General features: G+C 42.4%; 1 protein-coding gene across 3 annotated transcripts in view; it reads left to right on the top strand.

Moving 5' to 3' along the window:
• The window catches only part of FANK1 (fibronectin type III and ankyrin repeat domains 1), a 150,644-nt gene that overhangs the window by 108,920 nt on the left and 23,177 nt on the right, over positions 1–18,547 (top strand). The window contains exon 2 of one of the 3 annotated variants that reach the window (XM_004446674.5): positions 2,338–2,515. In XM_004446674.5, coding sequence (XP_004446731.1) covers positions 2,338–2,515 — 178 coding nt within the window. Of the gene's footprint in view, positions 1–2,337; positions 2,516–5,395; positions 5,562–16,473; positions 16,676–18,547 lie in introns of those variants that run through there. The other 2 variants (XM_058298151.1, XM_012529776.4) reach the window with 2 other exon arrangements.

Genomic DNA, 18,547 nt, shown 5'->3' with positions numbered 1-18,547 from the left:
TTTTTTTTCCTTCAAAATACTGACTATATAGCATATTGCCAGTGGTTAGCACACTAGCCATTGCTGTTCCCGGGTGAGCAAAGTGGGGCAAAGTTGTGTGATTTAGTAACAGCCAGTAAATAAGAAAGACCCTGGGTAGGGTTAAATTTGGATCACACTTTAGAAAGAGTAACAGTAAGTCAACTTTGCAAGCATCAAACCTTTCTGGGCTCTGTACCAGATCTGGAAGGATGACGCATGGTGGGGAAGTTTCTGGCAGCTGGCAGCGGGCATGTTTTCAGGTCTGGTGGTCTGTTTGTGGCCAATGCCAGGCCCCCCGATGGTTGTCTTTTGTTACTCATCTGTATCAATGATTAGGAAAGAGCAAGGCATGGGAAATTCTTACATCTCTAGGAATATTAGCTTTCTCTTCCTTATATCAATTCATGGTGAACCTTTTTGGTGGTTCTTTTTGAAATTTGACATTAGCTTAAAATTTCTTGCCCATCCTGATTTTTATTATGATTCTAGGTCAGATGTCTTTGGAATAGAATTATTACTTGGCTTCTAGTTCTTTTGGGGGTAATAAAATCCTTGTCTTTGAAATGGCTTTAGAATGCTTTTAGAAAAGTTGCTCAACAATGGAGTCATGATGTAAGGATGTAAGTACCTGAGTTGTCATACACACCAGCCAGAATTGCTAGGACTACACAAGCTGATGGGTGTTGAAAAACAATTGTGTGGCACGCAGTAGGTGCTCATTTGTTCCTTTCCCTACATCTATTAATTGGTATCTAGATCACTGAAATAGGTTCTCTAAGAAAACCAGCAGTACTGCAGAGTGATTTGCTCCATTTATTTTTATAATTATTAAAAAATTATTTAAAATATACCAAAAAGTATTATAGATAATAATGTACCCACACTTACCATGTAGGTTTAAAATGTTAATGTTTTACCATACATCTTATATTCTTATATTTTTTGAAGAAATAAAACCTTATAAATATACTGGTAAGGCACGCTCCTCGGCTGCCTCAAGGCTCAGTCCCTTTCCTGACTTCTTTGCGATAACATCTTCCTGGCACCGTGCCTTCTTCCTACCTGTGTTTTAAAATTTTACCACATATCTTATATTCATAAATAATTTATGGGATTGTGTTGTTTGTTCTAAAATTTACGTAGTATAATGTATTATATCCTTCCTTTTGCAACCTGTTTTTCACTTCCTAGTTTTTTAGTTTGATTTGTTAATATGCTGATACGTGTAGATCTAGTTCGTTTCAGCCACTGTTTAGGATTCCATTGTAGGAAATATTCCATACATCATTGAGATGCTTTACACATGTTATCTAATTATCACAAAAACACTTTGAAGTATTATTGACTCAATTTCAGGGCTTGGATTCAATATCAGGTTTGTCTAATTCTATCACACCATGTGCTTTATACGACTTCCAGGAGGATAAAGTTGGGAAAAATGAACAAGGCTGCAGATGTGTGACCCCAGCGCACAGGAAGTTGGTGGCTGTATGCCCTCCTGGCCCAGGGTGGGCAAGGCAGGGCAGCGCCATCTTCCTCGGTGGCCACCCTGCAGCAGGGCCCTGGGAGCCTTGACCTGAGGGAAACCCAAGCTGCTTTCTTTATAATAACCCACGTGGTAAGTCAGTGACACCTCGAGGCCTGAAGGGCACTGAGGTCCAGGGAGGGGAATATAAGCAGGACAAACCATGGACCCAGCCCTCAAGGAACTTAAAGTCCAGCAGGGGAGACAAAACAACAAACAGAACCACTGCTGGCTAAGCTGCCTTTTTTTTTACCCCCATGTATTATGTTGGCCAATTGTATTTGCTGTTTTGTGCATTGCTCTCTTTTCCCTGCTTTTCTAGCCTTCTTTTTGCTGGTCAGTTTGTAAGAGCTCTTTATATAGAATAGCTACCAACCCTTTGTCACTTACATTGCAAATATTGAGACCAGATACACCACCGGTCTATTGGCTTTATTTGCGGTGTCTTTACTAGCCGCTTCACTAAAGGATTACAGCAGCAAAGTGAGATTCATCAGTTTAAGAGCAACTGATTAGTTGGATGTGTTGACCTACTCTTTGGCAGGGCCCATGGGTAAGCTATGGTATGATGGGTATGGTTCAATCTGCTTGCCGAAGAACATGGTCACTCACTCTATCGTCTGGATTTTGTATCATTTTTGCATTTCAAGCCACAGGGAAGTATTCTTATGCGCACGCCTATCGTGTGCAGGAAAGCACAGGTTGAGCACAGAGCAGCTGTAACCCACTCGGAGGGGGCTCCCTTTTTTATGGATATGGTGTCCTGAAATACTGTACCATTCTCTTTTTAGAAACCACGCCATCCTCAAAGCCTCATCCACCTGTTGTGGGCAAAGTGACTCATCACAGCATTGAATTATACTGGGATCTTGAAAAGAAAGCTAAACGACAAGGACCTCAGGAGCAGTGGTTCAGGTTTTCGATTGAAGAAGAAGATCCCAAAATGCACACTTACGGTATCATCTATACGTAGGTGCAATGCTGAACCGCTTCACATTTTGCTTTGCTCTCCTGATGAGCTAGAAGGGTTTCTATTGTCTCTTAGAAGCCACTACTTGTTTTGAAATGAAAGAATGAGTCAGCATCATTTGTATTCATGTCCTTTATGAATTATAATTTTTGGAAAACAAGCTTTAGCAGTAATTTGGAAATGAATGCTCCTCTACCTTTGAGAGCTTCTTTGATTTCTGAAATATTCTACTGGTATATTTTAAAAATCTACAAAGGAGAGACAGAATCAAAAGGCAGTTTGATGAAATGAGAGCTTCCCATCATGCGGTTTTGTTCACAGATGTGGCCAAATTCTCCAACATCGCGAATACCGCTGGCTCTCTACCAAGCTGGCCACCCCTCTCTTGGCCTTGACCAGTCCAGGCCTTTCTTGTTGCCTTTCCTGGGAATGTGTTTCTCTCTGTTTTCATATGGCTGGTCCCTTCAGGTCAGCCAACTGTCAGCCGATCTACTATCTCCTCACCAGAGAGGCCATCTAAAGTAGCCTTCTTGCTTGCTGGGTTTTCTTTTTTTTAAATTTGTCTTTATTTATTTATTTTTACATGTTACATTAAAAAAATATGAGGTCCCCATATACCCCCCAACCCCCTCACCCCACTCCTCCCATAACAACAACCTCCTCCAATATCATGGGACATTCATTGCACTTGGTGAATACATCTCTGAGCACCGCTGCACCACAGGGTCAGTGGTCCACATTATAGTTTACACTCTCCCCCAGTCTACCGAGTGGGCCATGGGAGGACATACAATGTCCAGTAAGTGTCCCTGCAGAACCACCCAGGACAACGCCAAGTCCTGAAAATGCCCCACATCACATCTTGACTTCTCACTCCCCACCCTCAGCAGCTACCATGGCCACTTTCTCCATCTCAACACTACATTTACTTCCATTACTAATCACAATAGTTCCAGAATAGAATATCACTAAGTTCACTCTAATCCATACTCTATTCCTCCATTCTGTGGACCCTGGGATGGTTATGTCCACTCCACCTCTGTATCAAGAGGGTGCTTAGATTCCACTTGGATGATGGATGCAATTCTCCTGTTTGCAGTTGTAGGTGCTCTTGGCTCCCTGGTGTGGTGGTTGACCTTCTTCACCTCCCTGTTAGCTGGCTGGAGTAAGTCCAATAAACCAGAGTGTAGGAGTTACAAGTCTGTTGAGGCTCAGGGCCTGGCTATCACATGGACAGTCCAGAGATTCAGGTCCCCTGAGTATACACCAAACCCCAGCATCAACCACAGGTCCGGTAAAAGTGACAGGAGAGGCTTGTGAACAAAGATCACATCTGAGTCTAACTCCATCACACTCAGGAAAACAGACTTCAAAGTAGGGCCAACTGACATAGCACTGAAGTCCATCTGCCATGACCATATAGCCTGTGGGTCTTTGTAGCCCTCAGAAGAACCAATACCTGGGGTTGTATCTACTTTAGCTGTCTCTGGGACTCTGCTGAGGTGTGCATAAGGGTGACCCCTCTGATGACCTCCCGGCTCTTTTTTTTGGAGACTCATAGCCATATAAACTCATTTGTCCTTTCCATTTCCCCTTTTATTCAAGGTCAAAAAGCATTTTTAACTCCTAATATTACATGTAGGCTGAGATATCCTGCTAATCTGAGTTGACCCTTTTATTCAAGGTCATTCTCCAGCCATATCATCAGCTGGTACTTGGTAGTAATCCCTCAGTGCCAAGGAGGCTCATCCCCAGGAGTCATGTCCCATGCTAGGGGGAAGGCAATGCATTTACATGCTGAGTTTGGTTTTGAGACTGGCCACATTTGAGCAACATGGAGGTAACTCTCAGGTACCCTGCAGCTCTAGGCCTAGTTCTTATTTCAGGCACACAGGCTCACAAGCATAGTCATTAGCAACAAGGGCTCATTGTTGGATCATCTTTCCTTATTGGTCTTAGCCATTGCACTCAGGGGATTGTTGCTATTCCATTAGGGAATGTGACAGAGCTCCCCCAGCCCTCCCCCAGCTGTCATTCTCAACTGTAACCACTATGAAAATATCCGAACAATTTTATGCACCCCGCACATATGCCATGTCGAACTCCCTCCCAACCATGCACCCCCCACCAATAACACCCCACACCAGTATTCCTCCCCCGCTACCATCAAACTCCTCTGTGGTCCAAAACTTCCCTGAAAATGAAGCCCAATATATTGTCAGGTTCCACTAATAGTAAAATGGAATATAGTGATGGGTTTAAAGGTTAGATATAGAATACATACTAATTTAGAAAAATTAAAGTAAAAATAAATTGGGGTATCAAAAATTAAAAAATGAAAAAGCTTTGTTTTGATGCTTTGCCTTCCATCACTGCAATAAGTGTTGCCCTGTATGCTCATTGGCAAGGCAAGTTCTTCCTTCTCTTCCTCAGTGTCTATGTCCTTTCTTTTTCTTTTTTTTTCTAATTATTAAGCTTGTCTTCACCAAAGTTTTAGACTACAGTAATTCATATACACAATATATGGTACTCCCACATATTCAACATCAGACATTTTGTCCCTTCCCCAGCAATAATCTTTTTACATATTCATACTATATTTACTGCAACTGATGTACAGGTATTGAGACAATAGCTTTCAAGCAAGGTTACACTTGGGCTTACATTGTGGTTTATATTTTAGACTATGCAATTTTCTAAATTTTTAGCTATCTTATGTTTTACATTATGATTTATATTTTAGCCTATCAGCCCCTATACATTTTTGGTGTAATTTAACATGTCTTATATCCATCCTTGCATAATCTTGTGGAATACTTCCATTGCCCCCAGGTTACACTGATTCTGTCTATTCAATACCTCTTTCCCCCTCCCCTCAGGGCCCACAGTGACAATCACTCTTCATTGCTGGAAGGACCACGTTCAGAGATACTTGCAACAATGTTGAGGGCTTGACATGTTCGACTGCCCTAATGAATTGGGAGCTACCATTTCTCTCGAGAGATACAATTCCCTCTATCTGAGAACATCAGTCCTCCCCAGGATGTGGGTATACCTTCACTCTCTTTGTATGGGTCTCCATCCAATGATATAACTCACTATGACAAAATGAGCACTCACATACTCCCTAGAAGCCTGTCCTGTGTCAGATTCTTCCCATTAAGCATCTTAAACAGGTAGCCTTCCTTATTATATTTTTGAAAAAGTTTTCTCAGCATTATACTCTTAACCATATACCTGACAATCTCCTATGTTTATATGTTCCCCCACCTTCCCCCCTCAATTTCTTGTGTCATATTACCCATCCTCCCATCCCTAGCCCCTTCAAGCCCACAAAGCCCCACCCAAAGTTATCTGTATGCCCCCATTTTATCTCTTCCCTGTACAAATACGTACCTTCAGCTTATCATAGATTTCACCCAGGTAGGTGTCAACTTGCAACCTTCCTCTACCCCCCAAATTCCTTTAAGCGTATCATCCAGTCTCCAGCTCTCTGAAGCAGCTTGGTTTACTTATTTCATATCATTGAAGTCATGCAGTATTTGTCCTTCAATGCCTGAGTTGTTTCACTCAACATAAGGTTCTCAAGATTCATCCATGTTATCACATGTGTTTGTAGTGTATTCATTCTTAAAGCTGAGTAGTATTCCATTATATGTACATACCACATTTTATTTATCCATTCATATGTTGATGGGCATATGGGTTGATTCCAACTTTTGGCAATAGTGAACAATGCTGCTATGAACATTGGTGTGCATTTATTGGTTTGTGTCCTTGTTTTCAGTTCTACTGGGTGTATACCCCGCAGTGGAATTGCTGGGTCATATGGCAAATCTATAGCTAGTTTTTTGAGAAACCGCCAAACTGTCCTCCAGAATGGCTGGATCCTTTTGCATTCCCACCAACAGTGGATGAGTGTTCCCGTTCCTCCACATCCTCTCCAGCATTTGTATTCTTCTGTTTTTTTCATAGCTGCCAATCTTATGGGAGTAAGATGGTATCTCATTGTAGTTTTGATTTGCAATTCCTTAATAGCTAGAGATTTGGAGCGTTTTTTCATGTGGTTTTTAGCCATTTGTATTTCTTCTTTGGAGAAGTGTCTGTTTAAATCTTTTTCCCATTTTTTAAATGGGTTGTTTGTTTTTTTATTTTCAAGATATAGGAATTCTTTATATATGCAGGATATAAGTCTCTTACCAGATATATGGTTACCAAATATTTTCTCCCATTGTGTAGGTTCTCTTTTCATTTTCATGGACAAACTCCTTTGAGGTGCAGAAGGCTTTAATTTTGAGGAAGTCCCATTTATCTATTTGTTCTTTTGCTGCTTGTGCTTCGGGTGTGAAGTTCACGAAGCCATTTCCTATTACAAGGTCCTGTAGATGGTTCCCAACATGGCTTTCCAAAGTCTTTATGGTCTTAGCTCTTATATTTAGGCCTTTGATCCATCTTGAGTTGATTTTTGTATAAGGTGTGAGTTGGTAATCCTCTTTCATTCTTTTACATATGGATATCCAGTTCTCCAGGCACCATTTGTTGAAGAGGCCATTCTCTCCCAGTTGAGAGGGTTTGGTGGCCTTATCGAACATTATATGACTATATATATGAGGATCTATATCAGAACTGTCAGTTCGGTTCCATTGGTCTGTGTGTCTCTCCTTGTGCCAATACCATGCTGTTTTTACTACTGTAGTTTTGTAGAATGTTTTGAAGTCAGGTAGTGTGATTCCTCCAATTTCATTTTTCTTTTTCAATATGTCTTTGGCCATTCAGGGCCTCTTTCATTTCTAAATAAATTTCAAAAATAGTTTTTCTAGTTCATTAAAGAATGCTGTGTTGATTTTTTATTGGGATTGCATTGAATCTGTAGATCAGTTTTGGTAGGATAGACATCTTAATAATATTTAGTCTTCCTATCCATGAACAGGGAATATTCTTCCATTTATTTAAATCTTCTTTGATTTCCTTGAACAGCATTGTATAGTTTTCTGTGTATAAGTTTTTTACATCTTTAGTTAAATTTATTCGTAGGTATTTGATTTTTTAATTTACTATTGTAAATGGTATTTGTTTCTTGATTTCCTCCTGAGCTTTCTCATTATTGGTGTACAGAAATGCTCCTGATTTTTGCTCATTGATCTTATAACCTGCAACTCTTCTGGACTCATGTATGAGTTCTAGGAGCTTTCTTGTAGACTTCTCAGGGTTTTCTATGTATAGGATCATGTCATCTGCAAATAATGAAATTTTGACTTCTTCCTTTCCAATTTGGATGCCTTTTATATCTGGTTCTTGCTTCAGTGCTCGAGCAAGTGCTTCTAAGACAATGTTAAATAGAAGGGGTGATAGTGGACATCCCTGTCTTGTTCCTGATATTAGAGGGAAAGATTTTAGTATTTCACCATTGTAAATGATGTTGGCTGTGGGTTTTTCATATATACCCTTTATCATTTTCAGAAAATTTCCTTGTATTCCAATCTTTTGCAGTGTTTTTATCAAGAAAGGGTGCTGTATTTTGTCAATGCTATTTCTGCATCTATAGATATGATCCTGTGATTTTTTTCCTTTAATCTGTTTATATGGTATATTACATTGATCAATTTTTTTATGTTGAACCATCCTTGCATACCCAGAATGAATCCCACTTGGTCATGGTGTATAATTCATTTAATGTGTTGTTGAATATGATTAGCAAGTATTTTGTTGAGGATTTTTGCATCTAGGTTCATTAGAGAAATTGGTCTGTAATTTTCCTTTCTTGTGGTGTCTTTGTTTGGCTTTGGTACTAGAGTGATGTTGCATCATAGAATGAGTTAAGCAATGTTCCTTCTGTTTTGATTTCTTGGAAGAGTTTCAGGGAGATTGGCATTAGTTCTTTCCGGAATGTTTTGTGGAATTCACCTGTGATGGAGCCCAGGGCTCTTCTTAGATGTGAGGTTTTTAATGACTGATTCTCTCTCTTTACTTGTGATTGGTTTGTTGTTGTCAATTTCTTCTTTTGTCAATAGAGGCTGCTTATGTGTTTCTAGGAATTTGTCCATTTGCTCTAAATTGTCCTTCTTTTTGGAAGATAGTTTTTCAAAGTATCCTCTATGATAGTCTTTATTTCTGTGGGGTCAGTGGTGATATCTCCTTTCTCATTTCTTATTTCGTGTATTTGCATCTTCTCTCTTTTTTTCTTTGTTAGTCTAGCTAAGGGTTTGTCAATTTTATTTTTTTTATTTTCTTAGATTTTATTATTTCTCTCCCCTTCCCTCTGCCCCCCCTCCCCCAGTTGTCTATTATCCGTGTTCATTTTTGCTGCGTGTTTTTTTTTTCTTTGTCTGCTTCTGTTGTTGTCAGCGGCACGGGAATCTGTGTCTCTTTTTGTTGTGTAATCTTGCTGTGTCAATTCTCCATGTGTGCGGCACCATTCCTGGGCAGGCTGAACTTTCTTTTGCACTGGGTGGCTCTCCTTACGGGGCGCACTCCTTGTGTGTGGGGCTCCCCTACACGGGGGACACCCCTGCGTGGCACAGCACTCCTTGCATGCATCAGCACTGTGCATGGGCCAGCTCCATATGGGCCAAGGAGGCCCAGGGTTTGAACTGCAGACCTCCCATGTGGTAGATGGACTCCCTAACCATTGGGCCAAGTCCACTTCCTTGTCAATTTTATTGATCTTCTCAAAGAACCAGCTCTTGGTTTTGTTTATCTTTTCAAGTGCTTCTTATTTCCTATTTCATTTAGTTCTGCTCTTATCTTTGTTCTTTCTTTCTTCTTCCTTTGGGGTTACTTTGTTGTTCTTTTACTAATTCCTCCAAGTGTGCAGTTAGTTCTTCAATTTTAGCTCTTCCTTTTTGATGTATGAATTTATGGCTATAAATTTCCCTCTCAGTACTGCTTTTGCTGCATCCCATAAGTTTTGGTATGTTGTGTTATCATTTTCATTAGTTTCAAGGTAGTTATTAATTTCTTTTGAGATTTCCTCCTTGACTCACTGTTTTTCTAAGAGTGTGCTGTTTAATTTCCATATGTTGTTGCAAAATCTGGGCCTCTGGCCCTTGCAGATTTCCAGTTTCACTCCACTGTGGTCAGAGAAATTATTTTGTATTATTTCTATCTTTCTATAGTCATTGAGCCTTTCTTTCTGGTCTAGCACATGGTCTATCTTGGAGAATGATCCATGTGCACTTGAGAAAAATGTATATCCTGTATTTGGGTGTAATGTTCTGTATATGTCTCTTAGGTCCAGCTCCTCTAATATATTGTTCAAAGTCTTTGTCTCTTTATTGATTCTCTTTTGAGATGTTCTGTCCAAAGTTGATAGTGGTGTATTAAAGTCCCCCACTATAATTGTAGTGGCATCTATTCTTTCACTTAGCTTTTCCAGTGTTTGCCTCACATATTTGGAGGTGCCCTTGTTAGGATCATAAATGTTTATGATTGTTCATTCTTCTTGAAAGATTATCCCTTTCACTAATATGTAGTGTCCATCTTTGTCTCTCACAATTGTTTTGCATTTAAAGTCTATTTTGTGTGATATTAATATAGCTACTCCTGCCCTTTTTTGGTTATTGTTTGCTTGTAAGATTGTTTTCCAGCCATTCACTTTCAACCTCCTTGAATCCCTGGGTCTAAGATGAGTTTCTTATAGACAACATATAGATGGGTCATATTTCCTTATCTAGTCTTCCAGTCTGTGTCTCTCAACAGGTGAGTTTAATCCATTGACATTTAGTGTTATTACTTTCAAGGAATTAGTTATATTAGCCATATTTTCTTTGTATTTGTGTTTGTCTTATGTTGTTTGATTTTTTTCTCTTTTTGTAGTTTTAGTTTTTCTTATACTCTCCTCCAACTCTGTCTCTCCTGTTTGTTTCTTTCCTCCTGCAGAATTCCCTTTAGTATTTCTTGAAGGGCAGGTTTCTTGTTGGCATATTCTCTTAGGTTCTCTTTATCTGTGAATATTTTGAACTCCCCATCATTTTTGAATGCTAGCTTTGCTGGATAGTGTATTCTTGGTTGGAAATTCTTTTCTTTTAGTACCTTGACTATGTCATACCACTGCCTTCTTGCCTCCATGGTTTCAGATGAGAGATCAGAACTTAATCTTATGGAGCCTCCCTTGTATGTGATGGTTCTCTTTTCTCTTGCTGCTTTTAGTATTTTCTCTTTGTCTTGTGCATTGGATAATTTGACAAGTATGTGTCTTGAGGTAGGCCTGTTGGGATTTATGCTGTTTGGGGTGCATTGTGCTTGCTGGACATGTATATCTATCTCCCTCAATAGGTTTGGGAAGTTTTCAGCCATTATTTCCTCCAACACCCCTACTGTCCCCTTTCCCTTCTCTTCTCCTTCTGGGATGCCTATAATGCATATGTTTGTGTGTTTTGCATTGTGATCCAGGTCCCTAAGTCCCTCCTGGATTTTTTTAAAAAAAGATTTCTTTCTTTCTTTCTTTCTTTCTTTCTTTCTTTCTTGCTTTCTTGCTTTCTTGCTTTCTTGCTTTCTTGCTTTCTTGCTTTCTTGCTTTCTTGCTTTCTTGCTTTCTTGCTTTTCTCTCTCTCTCTCCTCTTCCCCCACACCCCAGTTGTTTGTTCTCTGTGTCTATTTGCTGCATGTTCTTCTTTGTCTGCTTCTGTTGTTGTCAGCAGCACAGGAATCTGTTTCTTTTTGTTGCATCATCTTGTTGTGTTGCATCTATTGTGTGTGGCACCATTCTTGGGCAGGCTGCACTTTCTTTCATGCTGGGCGGCTCTCCTTACAGGGCATACTCCTTGCACATGGGGCTCCCCTACGCGGGGGACACCCCTGCATGGCATGGCACTCCTTGTGTGCATCAGCACTGTGCATGGGCCAGCTCCACATGGGTCAGGGAGGCTCAGGGTTTGAACCACAGACCTCCCATGTGGTAGATGGATGCCCTAACCACTGGTCCAAGTCTGCTTCCCCCTGTTGGATTTTTTCTATCTTTTTATCGGTTAATTCTACTATCTGTTTGATTTCAGATATACTGTCTTCCACATCACTAATTCTTTCCTCTGCCTCTTCAAATCTGCTGTTATTTGCTGAGAGTGTATTTTTGATATCTTGGATTGTGCTATTGATCCCCATCATCTCTGTGATGTTTTTGTGCACGATCACAATTTCTTCTGTATGCTCTCCAAGTGTTTTCTTAATATGCTTAATCTCTTCCTTCACTTCATTGAATTGGTCCATGATACATCTTTTGAGAGCTTTAATTACTTGTTTGGTGTTCCACTTATCTTCCTGGGTTTTAGTTGGTTCATTGTATTGGGCCATGTTTTCCTGATTATTGGTATGGTCTGTAGTTTTTTGTTGCTGTCTGGTCATCATTTTATCTTGTAGGGTTTATCCTGTTGATTGTCTTCTTATTCTAGCCTTGGGGTTTAATTAGTTGCTTTTGTGTGCATGTTAAGTCTTCTCTTTGTCACTTTTTTCTTCTTATTCTATTTCCTTTTTGTTGGCTAAGTTCCCTCAAAAGATAATATTAGGTCCAGAGAAAGCAGAAGGGTAAGAAAAGAAAAATATAATAGTAGTATTGATAGTGAGTGTTAGCAGAAGAACCTTGTGAGATCTAGGAGAATGGATATAGAACTCATGGAAGCTGTGTATAGTTATAACTAAAAAAGTGGAGTACCTATAATGAGATCTTACACTGAATATGGGGAGGAATATACTATGAATTAAAAGGTCAATGTGGTCAGGAGAGGGGGAAAAATAAAAGAAAGGACAATAACATAAAGAGTGAATAAATGATAGAAAACAGATTAGAGGCATTAGAGATAAAAAGTCAGAAATATTGGGGGTTAAACAGAGAGAGGTGGAATGTAACAGAAACAATAAATGATGGAGGAGAAAATGATGTAAAGGAAAGGGGATGGCGTTGGTAGCCAAAATCAGTACACATAGAAAAGAGAAAATTGAGGATGAGGAAGCACAGCAAATAAGAAATGTTGCCTGCAGCACTAATATAAAAAAAGAAAAAAGGGAGAAAAAAAAGGAGAAAGAAAGAGAAGGAAAAAAGCAGAGATGGGGGGAAAAAAGAAAAAGAAAAGAAAAGGGCGGTGGAGGGTGGGTGTGGGGGGATAAAAAGAAAGAAAAAACAAGAAAACAGACCAACAGAAAAGACCAGACAAGTCTCCAGGCAAAGAATCCTTTTTGCAATTGAATAAACTGCTTAGGAGTCTGACCTTCCCCCTTTCTCCTTTCCTCACTTCCTTCTCTCCCAAGGCAGCAGGAAGGCTGCATGAGGGCTCCTGTAGGAAATTCAAATGGGTCCCTGGTGAACCAACTCACCGGAGAAAATAATGCCTCTTAATTTCTTGAGAGAGCACCCACCTCTTGCCAGGAACCCTAAATATGCTATTGGAACCCTGTAAAGACGTCCTACTATCCCTCTCCCTTAGATGTGCTACAAGGGGGCTGGTTAATTTTCTGGCTCCACTTCTCCCAGACCAAGTTTCCTATCCCAGGGCGTTTAGGTAAATTGGGCTCTCTCACCAGATTTGCCTCTTTTCTGTTCCTAGGCTCTCCGCAAGTCAGCTAATATCTCCTCCAACCAAAAAGGGGGTGGTCCAGAAAATTTCAACCTGTACTCCTTGGCCCCTCTGCACCTCGCGCGTAAAGTCTCCCACTCCTGGAGTTAGTCCGCATCGGGAGGGGCCGGGCAATGCCAGATCTCCGGGAGTGCTGGGCTTAGGAAACAGAGGCCTGGGAGAATGTGGGCTTGAGGTATTTAGTGTGGGCCAAGGGGGTTCAGGGGACATGGGCTTGGGGTTCGCCCCATGACCAGCAGTTCTTAGTGAATGCAGTGGCTCTTAGCCCTAGGGGGGAGGGATTTACCTTCCCACGCTTCCACGTTCAGTGTTAGAAACCTGCAGTTCTACCTTGAGCAAACACCAATTCTGTGGCAGTCTCTCCAGATCGATGTCCCGACACCTCCCACCCTGCAGGTTCTCGAAACAGCCTGCTCCGGCAGGACTCTGTCACCACACAGCCGGTCTTTTGTAAGAGAGATGACGATGGTGAACTTACTCAGACACCGTCTTGCCCCGTCTCTTGCTGGGGATTCTTTGTCTCATAGCCTTGTGTCATTGGCCACATAGCATGCCGCTCTACTTGGAATTATTTTGCTTGTTGACTTGTTCATTTTCTGTCTCCCCACCAGTACATAAACTCAGTGAGACACAGTTAAGATTTCTGCTTGCTCAGCACCCTATCCTCAGCTCCTAGATAGCACCCAGCGTGAAGGAAGCCCTTAAAATATTTGTTGCATGAATAAATAAATGAATGCAATGGGGATAATCAAGAAGTCATTTATTTCATTAGTCTTCATTTTAACCCTGCCTTATTTTCTTCCTTCTAACAATGTTGCCACTTACAAATGACTCTATTTCTGTGACTCTGGAATACCATAATTAAATGTTTTTTAAATTAAACTTTTTATTTTGAGACCATTATAAATTCATGTGCAGGTGTCAGAGAGACTGTGCAGATCCCAGCTACCCTTTACCCACTTCCCTCTGTGGTACCATCTTGCAAAACTGTAGGGCAGCATCACCATCAGGACGTTGATGTCGATGGGGTTAACAGAAAAGTCTTCTGTCACCACAAGGATGGAGGCCTTCCCTCATGTGGCATTGTGATAAGGGTGCCGATGTGAGGTAGTATACGAAGGCTTTGGCTGTGATCTCAGCGGTGATATATCCCTGTACCTGAAAAAATGTGCATTATCGGAAATGCACTTACCATGTGAAAATAATTCTTGGCCCTACTTGAAAATGTTGTTTTAATCATGTCATGTGTTATTCTCTGTTAGGTGGCTTCCCCCTGAAAGCACCAATTATGATATTTATTTCTATTGCTCTGGAGAAAGAAAAAGCCATCATTTCTTTTCTCGATTTCCCTGGGTGCCACAGCCGTGCTTGGGAGTGTCGGGTAGGGCTGGCAGGGTGCTCTGTGCTTTCCTCCTTGGCGGGGTGGCCAGGCACACGGCTTCCCCTTGAGCGGCCACTGCCGAGCCCTGGCCTCCAGCCCCAGATGTCTGGCTGCTCGTTTGCACTTGCCCCAGAGGCCCGATGCTGCCAGGCTTGCAGGACACACCGGGGCCATGGCCTGGCCTTGCCTAGCGCCCAGGAACCTCAGAACACCAGCTCCAAGGGCTCTGCCCTTCCTCAGAGAGTTCCGCAGCATAGACCTTGACGCTAGGTGGCAGAGAGAGACTGCAGGAATCGTGACCTCTTTTGCTCTGTTAGATCTCTTTTCTCTAGGGATCATTGAAACTGGGAAATGCCGAGCAATTATCTAGTGTATCTGACATTGGGGCAGTGGATTTAAGAGCTTCCCCTGACTTGTCGATTTCTGTTCCTTTTTGCCACCAGCCAGTTTTGGATAGGGGGAATCATCTTTGACTTGTGCTCTCCTCCTTGGCTTCTCACAGCCAGTTACCTCGTATTTGGGAGTCCCTTTGCAACGCCTTCCCTTCCTGCTTCCTCCCAATGCATCCCCCTTGCTCTTTCTGCTGCCCCCACCCATTATCAGGCTGGGACTGTTTGTGCTTAGAACACGGCACTTCCTCCTCCCGGGATGTAAGCACCATTTCCTGACTATTCATTGTCGTAGCCCCAGTTCCTACAACTGTCTAGCATATTTGCTGATTGTCTGAATCGGCCTTAGCCCCCTTTTCCTGCCTCCTGTCCCCTTCTTCTGTCTTGCTAAGTTAATTTTCTTTTAACTCTTCCTTTGGTCGAGGAGTCTTCAGTGGGTCTCTGTTCCTTGAAGGATGAAGGCCCGTCTCCCTTGGCTCACGTGGAGGCTCCTCACAGTTTGCTCACAACCTGCTGCCCTGTTTCCTCTTACTCCTGAGCACAAACCCTACAGCATGTTCCACTCCTGACTTTGAGTGTGCCTTGACTTCCTCCAGGTGTGTTTAGCTGTTCTACTTGTTCAGAATGAACTTCCTCCCAGCCCTTCCTTTCTTATGTCCCTCCTTTAAGCCCAAGTCAGATTCTACCCCCACTAAGAAACTCTGCTTGCTCTTCTGTTGTCTACCATGTCTGAATTCCTGTGCTAATTGGTGTCCATATCGTGCATTTCATTCATTTGGTCAGCATACATTATAGAGCGTGCCATGGGTGCTGCGATACAGCACCAATAGACAGACATTTCCTCCTTCACGATCAGGGAGACTGACAAGTGGAATAAATGAGTAAAAATACGTAGTATGCCAGATAGTCATAAGGACTAAAGAGAAAAGGCATAGGTCAAGTTGGGGGCCTGGGGTAGAGTTATGGAAACGTCTTACTGAGAAGGTAACTTCTGAGAACAACATTCTGGGCAGAGGAAATAGCAAGTACGGAAGCCATGGAGTGGGATTGGGCCTGGCATGTTCCAGAAACTTAGAGGAGTGCAGTGAACAAGGAGCAGAGAAATGGGGGATGAGGGCAGAGAGGGAAGGGAGGAAACCCTTGGCTTTCACTCTGAGAGATGGGGAAAGCCATGGGGATGGATCAGGTGAGGAGTGGCAGGATCTGGCTTGTGTTTTATGAGGCTCACGCGGGCTGCTGAGTTGAGAGTAGGCTACGGAGGCAAGGAGGCAAGCAGCAGGGAGGGCTGCTCATTTACAGCACTTTAGGTGAGAGATGATAAGCCAGGGTGTGGGAAGGGGTTGAACTCTGCATATGCGTTAAAGATAGACTTAAAAAAAATTTGCTGGGATGGGCAAGAAGGAGAGTAGTCACGTGATACGTAACTGCCAGGACAGGCCGAGTGATGCGCTAACCATGGCCTTCATTGCCGGTGGGCTGTTTCTCGCCTGGAACGCCCGCTGTGGGGCTGGCCTTGGCTCCAGCCTCCATGGTCTTGACTCCACCGCCCAGGCCGCTGCCGCTGCCTCAGTCTGGAACATGGTCAGTCAGGGCGGGGAGGGGAGAGGGGGCCTGGCACTTCCCGTCTGCTATACTAAGTGGCTGATAGCGAGTCATGTGGCCTTGCTGCGTTCAACAGGGCCGGGATGGAGAATCCTTGGGCAGGGCACCAAATAACCCCGGCCATCAGCCCGAGGCTGGGCTGGGATGCCAGGCTGGCGAGTGCAGACAGAAAAGAGAAGTTGACGACGGAGTCCTTGAGCCTCCAATGTCCAGCTTCTTATGGTTTGTATTCCCTCAGCTCTTGGAGAAAATATTTGCTGATTTATAACCAAATAAGGGTATATTTTCCATTTTTAAAATCTTTTCTTCTAATGTGAAAATAGCTAGGCAGGTAAGACTGTGCTACTCCCTGGACTTCGTGCACTTTGTTGGCCCTCTCTGTCTGGGCTGCGGTCACCGAGGAGTCGCCTATGGGGCAGCTGTGTCCTGGACCCCCACTGTGCCTTGGTGCTCTTCTTGGGGGCCCCTTCTGCCGATGTGGGGAGAGCCTCCAGCCTCCAGCCTCCTGATGAATGTGCTCAGTAACATCTGTTTTTAAAAACCATTGTGTTTCTCCTTCTCATAAGGGCTAAGAAGGTGCGATTTGCTTCAGAGTGATTTTATGATGTTTAGCAATATTGGATTTTATTGGCAGTTCTTTTGGCTGTATTTCAGTCTAAAACTTTAAGTCCTTGACATATGGCATTGAATTCCATTGGGGCTTGGATATTATAGTTTCCATTGAGCCCCTAAAGATCTTTTCAGATGCCAAAAAATTGTTGAGGACTCAGTTTCTCTGATTGAAATATCCGAGCATTTATGAACTTATACTTATGTACAATAAAATCCACCTACTCATGGGACTACTTTGTGCCAGGATAATGTACTTTAGGGATTTTTTAAAGCCTATTGTAATTTTTCTGAATATTTATCTTGAGTCTAGATTTTCACTTTTGTGGCAAAAGCATTTATGTCTATTTTTAATATTCTTCTATTTCCTTGGTTTCTTGATTCAAATATTTAATGCCATTGATATCATTTCTTTGTTGTCTTTCTTGCAATTTTGTTGTTGCTACATGATGTATCAGTGTGCTATTGCTGCATAATGAAGTACTCCAAACTTAATGGCTTAAAGCAAAAACAATCATGTGTTTGCTCTCGATTATGCAATCTGGGCAGGGTGGGGATGGCTCATCTCTGCCTCCTAGTATTGGCTGGGGCAGCTCTGTTGGGGTTGGAGGATCCAAGCCACTTCAGTCATCTGCCTGACACCTTGGCTGGGGTGGCTGGGACACTGGAGGTGGCCTGGACTTCTTTATCTCCCTTCATCGTGTCTCATCTTCCCGGTGGCCTCTGTCTCCAGCAGGGTAGTTGAACTCTTTTTACATGGTGGCTTGCTTCCAAGGGAGCAAAGCAGAAGATTCCAGGCATCTTAAGGCCTTAGCCCAGAACTCACATGGCATCACTTCTGCCACATTGCACCCTATTCAAGGGGAGAGGAAATAGACTCTGTCTCTGTAGAAGAGACACATGGATGTGCAGAGATGGGTGAGATGGTTGGAAGCCAACTTTATTGACATTCTACTACATACAACTTCTTTTAGGTGAAGGGAAATGTGCTTCCACCAAAGACAGTATCAATTAGGAGGCCAAATCGACCAGCAAAGAGCAGGGAAGGTCAGACAAATGGTCAGAAGTGCCTGAACATCCTCAGTCTCTCTTTCTTGGCTCTAGGTTAGAGTTATACCCAAGGTTTTGGTGCCTGAAGTAACTTGTGACATGAAAAAGGCATCACAGAGTGTTCAGGACTTTGTTTCAACCTGACATTTTATGTTTTTAATAGACAACAAAGGGAAAGAAACACAAAGGTTGAAAAAAGGGGTCTTGCTAAATATTTCCAATTTTCAAAATGTTTTTTCAGGAGACAGCTCTAACCAAAGCTCCCATCTGAGGAACACCCATCCAGATTACCCAGGCCCCCCTGTCCATAGCCAGGCCCCACCAGGCTATTCCTTTCCCCATGAGTCCACATCCCTCCAATCCAGCACCTCTTTCTGGCCCTACCTGGGCTGTTCTTTCCCTTGTCTGCCTGGGAAGCTCTGACCTCAGCTGTTA

Source organism: Dasypus novemcinctus, chromosome 6, assembly GCF_030445035.2.
Source record: "Dasypus novemcinctus isolate mDasNov1 chromosome 6, mDasNov1.1.hap2, whole genome shotgun sequence".
Classification (NCBI taxonomy): Eukaryota; Metazoa; Chordata; class Mammalia; order Cingulata; family Dasypodidae; genus Dasypus; species Dasypus novemcinctus.
Note: the sequence above shows the minus strand (reverse complement) of the source record. Positions and strands in the feature narration are given on the sequence as shown.